We start from the raw sequence: 2,584 nt of genomic DNA, 5'->3' as shown, positions 1-2,584 counted from the left end.
TCACTTGCCCCAACAAGTCTTCGCAAGCTGAGTTTCGTGTCCAATGAAGGAGACGATGTTGGCATGGGTGCCAGTCGTTGAATGTGAAAAGATGTTTCCAAAAGTTATGAGCATTGTTTTGTTTTTGATGTCTATTGGTGGCAGAGGTACTACTAAATTCAAAAGGGTGGCCAAACTTGTTCTTAGAAAGAAGTGGATAATCTTGTGCACTTCTACCAAATCAGCTGTTAGACACTGAAATTGGAGTGTCTAGAGAAACAATACATTTTAGATGTGGTAGTTGATCAAATAGTGTTTGCCTGCTTGTGGTCATTTCATACAGAAAATGGTTCTACTTGTTTGTCTGAATGGTTACAAAATTGGACCTTGGGAAGTCAAGATGTATGCACTATCTGTTCAATATCTCTTCCCACCTTTATTTCTAAAGATTGTAGGATATGATTTGACATGACACTATAGTCCCAAATGCTTCCAACAATCACTTGGACTAAATCTAATGTAGCACTGCTACATATCTATCAACTCTAAGAAGTTACAGAACAAGGCCACATTTAAACTTGGCAGTGTTCAAACTCAGAAGAATAATATAGGAAACTAGAAAGCATGAAACAGCTGTGTTGGTTCTCTGCACTCTTCAATAAGTCCTCAGTTACACCAAAGCACTATAAAATATGTGTGAATGTCATGTCATTACAGACATATCTCCAGTGTTTTATTGTAGCTGCCATTTAAAACCAGCTTAACATTGTATTCCAGCTGTGACCATCATTCTTTCAGATCATCATTTAATGTGTCCTTTCCTATTTTTCAGATAGTTGTCATGTGATCTGAGGGTCATTTATTTCAAGGCAGTTCTTCCCTAGTTCATATCTGTTCTTATTTGGAATAAGATATGTAGCATGGGATGTGGTTGTGGAGTTCACATTCTCTTTGTCTGTTCCTTTCACTAATTCTATTATAAAAGCCAATTATTGGTCAGTTAATAAAGTTACTGATTTAGGCTGGAGGAGCCAGCATAACTATAGAAGAGAACATTCAAAAAGGCATTTTAAATGGTTCTCTATACCTGTATGTCTTATGTTGAAGGTGCCATGTTATATATATGTTATTATTTCGTTATATATATATTAAGACGGCGAGCTGGCAGAATCATTAGCAGGAAAGATCTAGGTGTTCTGAAAGCATATTTTGTCCATCTTCATGTTCTGAGTTCAAATTCTGCTGAGATTGATTTTGCCTTTCATCCTTTCAAGGTCGATAAATTAAGTACCAGAGAAACATTAGAGTCAATGTATTCGACTTACCCTTCCCACAAAATTTCAGGCCTTGTGCATTTACTAGAAAGGATTAGTTAGTTATATTTCTAAGACAGTAAGTAAGTTGGCAGAATCGTTAGCATCCTGGGCAAAATGCCTAGTCCTGTGGACTTATTGAACTCTGCCATTACATTCTGAGTTCAAATTCTGCCAAGGTCAACTTTGCCATTCACTCCTTTGGCAGCTGATGAAATAAGTACCAGTCATGTACTGAGGTCAATGTAATTGACTGGCCCCCCTTCTCAAAATTCTATCTACCCCATGCAAGCATAAAAAAATGGACATTAAAAAGATGATGATGTATGTGTGTACACGCGCGTGCACACTACACACACTCATGTAATATATATTCAAACACACAAACAAATACTCACATACACAAAAGCACACATTAATATACAATTAACAAGGAGACAAGTGAATGATGTTTTTTATTGTTATGGTTCTGACCACAAAAGTTACTTCAAAAATAAACCAGAAGATGAGGCATTAATCCTATTAAAGTTACTTAAGAATATACTAACCTTCCGTAAAAAAACGAACAAGTCCAACATTGAAAGAATAGATAAGTTTGGTATGGGAGTAGCATAAGATTTGATTGAGCCATCTGTTATTTGTATGAATTTCATTCCCTCAACGTAGATTTTATCAAGACCAATATCGAACTTCTGTAACATTTCAATGATATGAGGCTGGCAGCTGAACATGGAAAAAAATGGAATTCAGAATTTCATTAATCTGACAATTAATAGCCAGAATGATGTAGAAAGAAAAAAAGGATTAAGTAACACAATACAAGATTAAATGATTAAGGGATATGGGGTGATAAAAACTTAATTCTTTCATGTATCACAAAAATCCATGGAGCATATGTGAGTGAGTGTATCATTAACATCATTATCATTGTTTTAACATCCACTTCTCCATGTTTGTAGGGGTTGGATGGAATTTGTTTAGGCAGATTTTTTTATGGCTGGATGCCCTTCCTGTTGCCAACCCTCACCTGTTTTTGAGTAAATTGATACTGTGTGTGTGTGTGTGTGTGTGTATACATATATATATATATATATATGATGATGATGATATATATAGGTGCAGGAGTGGCTGTGTGGTAAGTAGCTTGCTTACCAACCACATGGTTCCGGGTTTATTCCCACTGAATGGCACCTTGGGCAAGTGTCTTCTACTATAGCCTTGGGCCGACCAAAGCCTTGAGTGGATTTGGTAGATGGAAACTGAAGGAAGCCCGTTGTATATATGTGTATATA

General features: G+C 36.3%; 1 protein-coding gene across 4 annotated transcripts in view; it reads right to left on the bottom strand.

The window, feature by feature from the left end:
- Positions 1 to 2,584, bottom strand: part of LOC106869901 (amine oxidase [flavin-containing] A) — a 58,972-nt gene that overhangs the window by 32,220 nt on the left and 24,168 nt on the right. For all 4 annotated transcript variants that reach the window (XM_052977616.1, XM_014915833.2, XM_052977627.1 and 1 more), the window contains one exon: positions 1,841 to 2,015. In XM_052977616.1, coding sequence (XP_052833576.1) covers positions 1,841 to 2,015 — 175 coding nt within the window. The remainder of the gene's footprint in view (positions 1 to 1,840; positions 2,016 to 2,584) is intronic.

Source organism: Octopus bimaculoides, chromosome 2 (genome assembly GCF_001194135.2).
Source record: "Octopus bimaculoides isolate UCB-OBI-ISO-001 chromosome 2, ASM119413v2, whole genome shotgun sequence".
NCBI lineage: Eukaryota > Metazoa > Mollusca > Cephalopoda > Octopoda > Octopodidae > Octopus > Octopus bimaculoides.
Note: the sequence above shows the minus strand (reverse complement) of the source record. Positions and strands in the feature narration are given on the sequence as shown.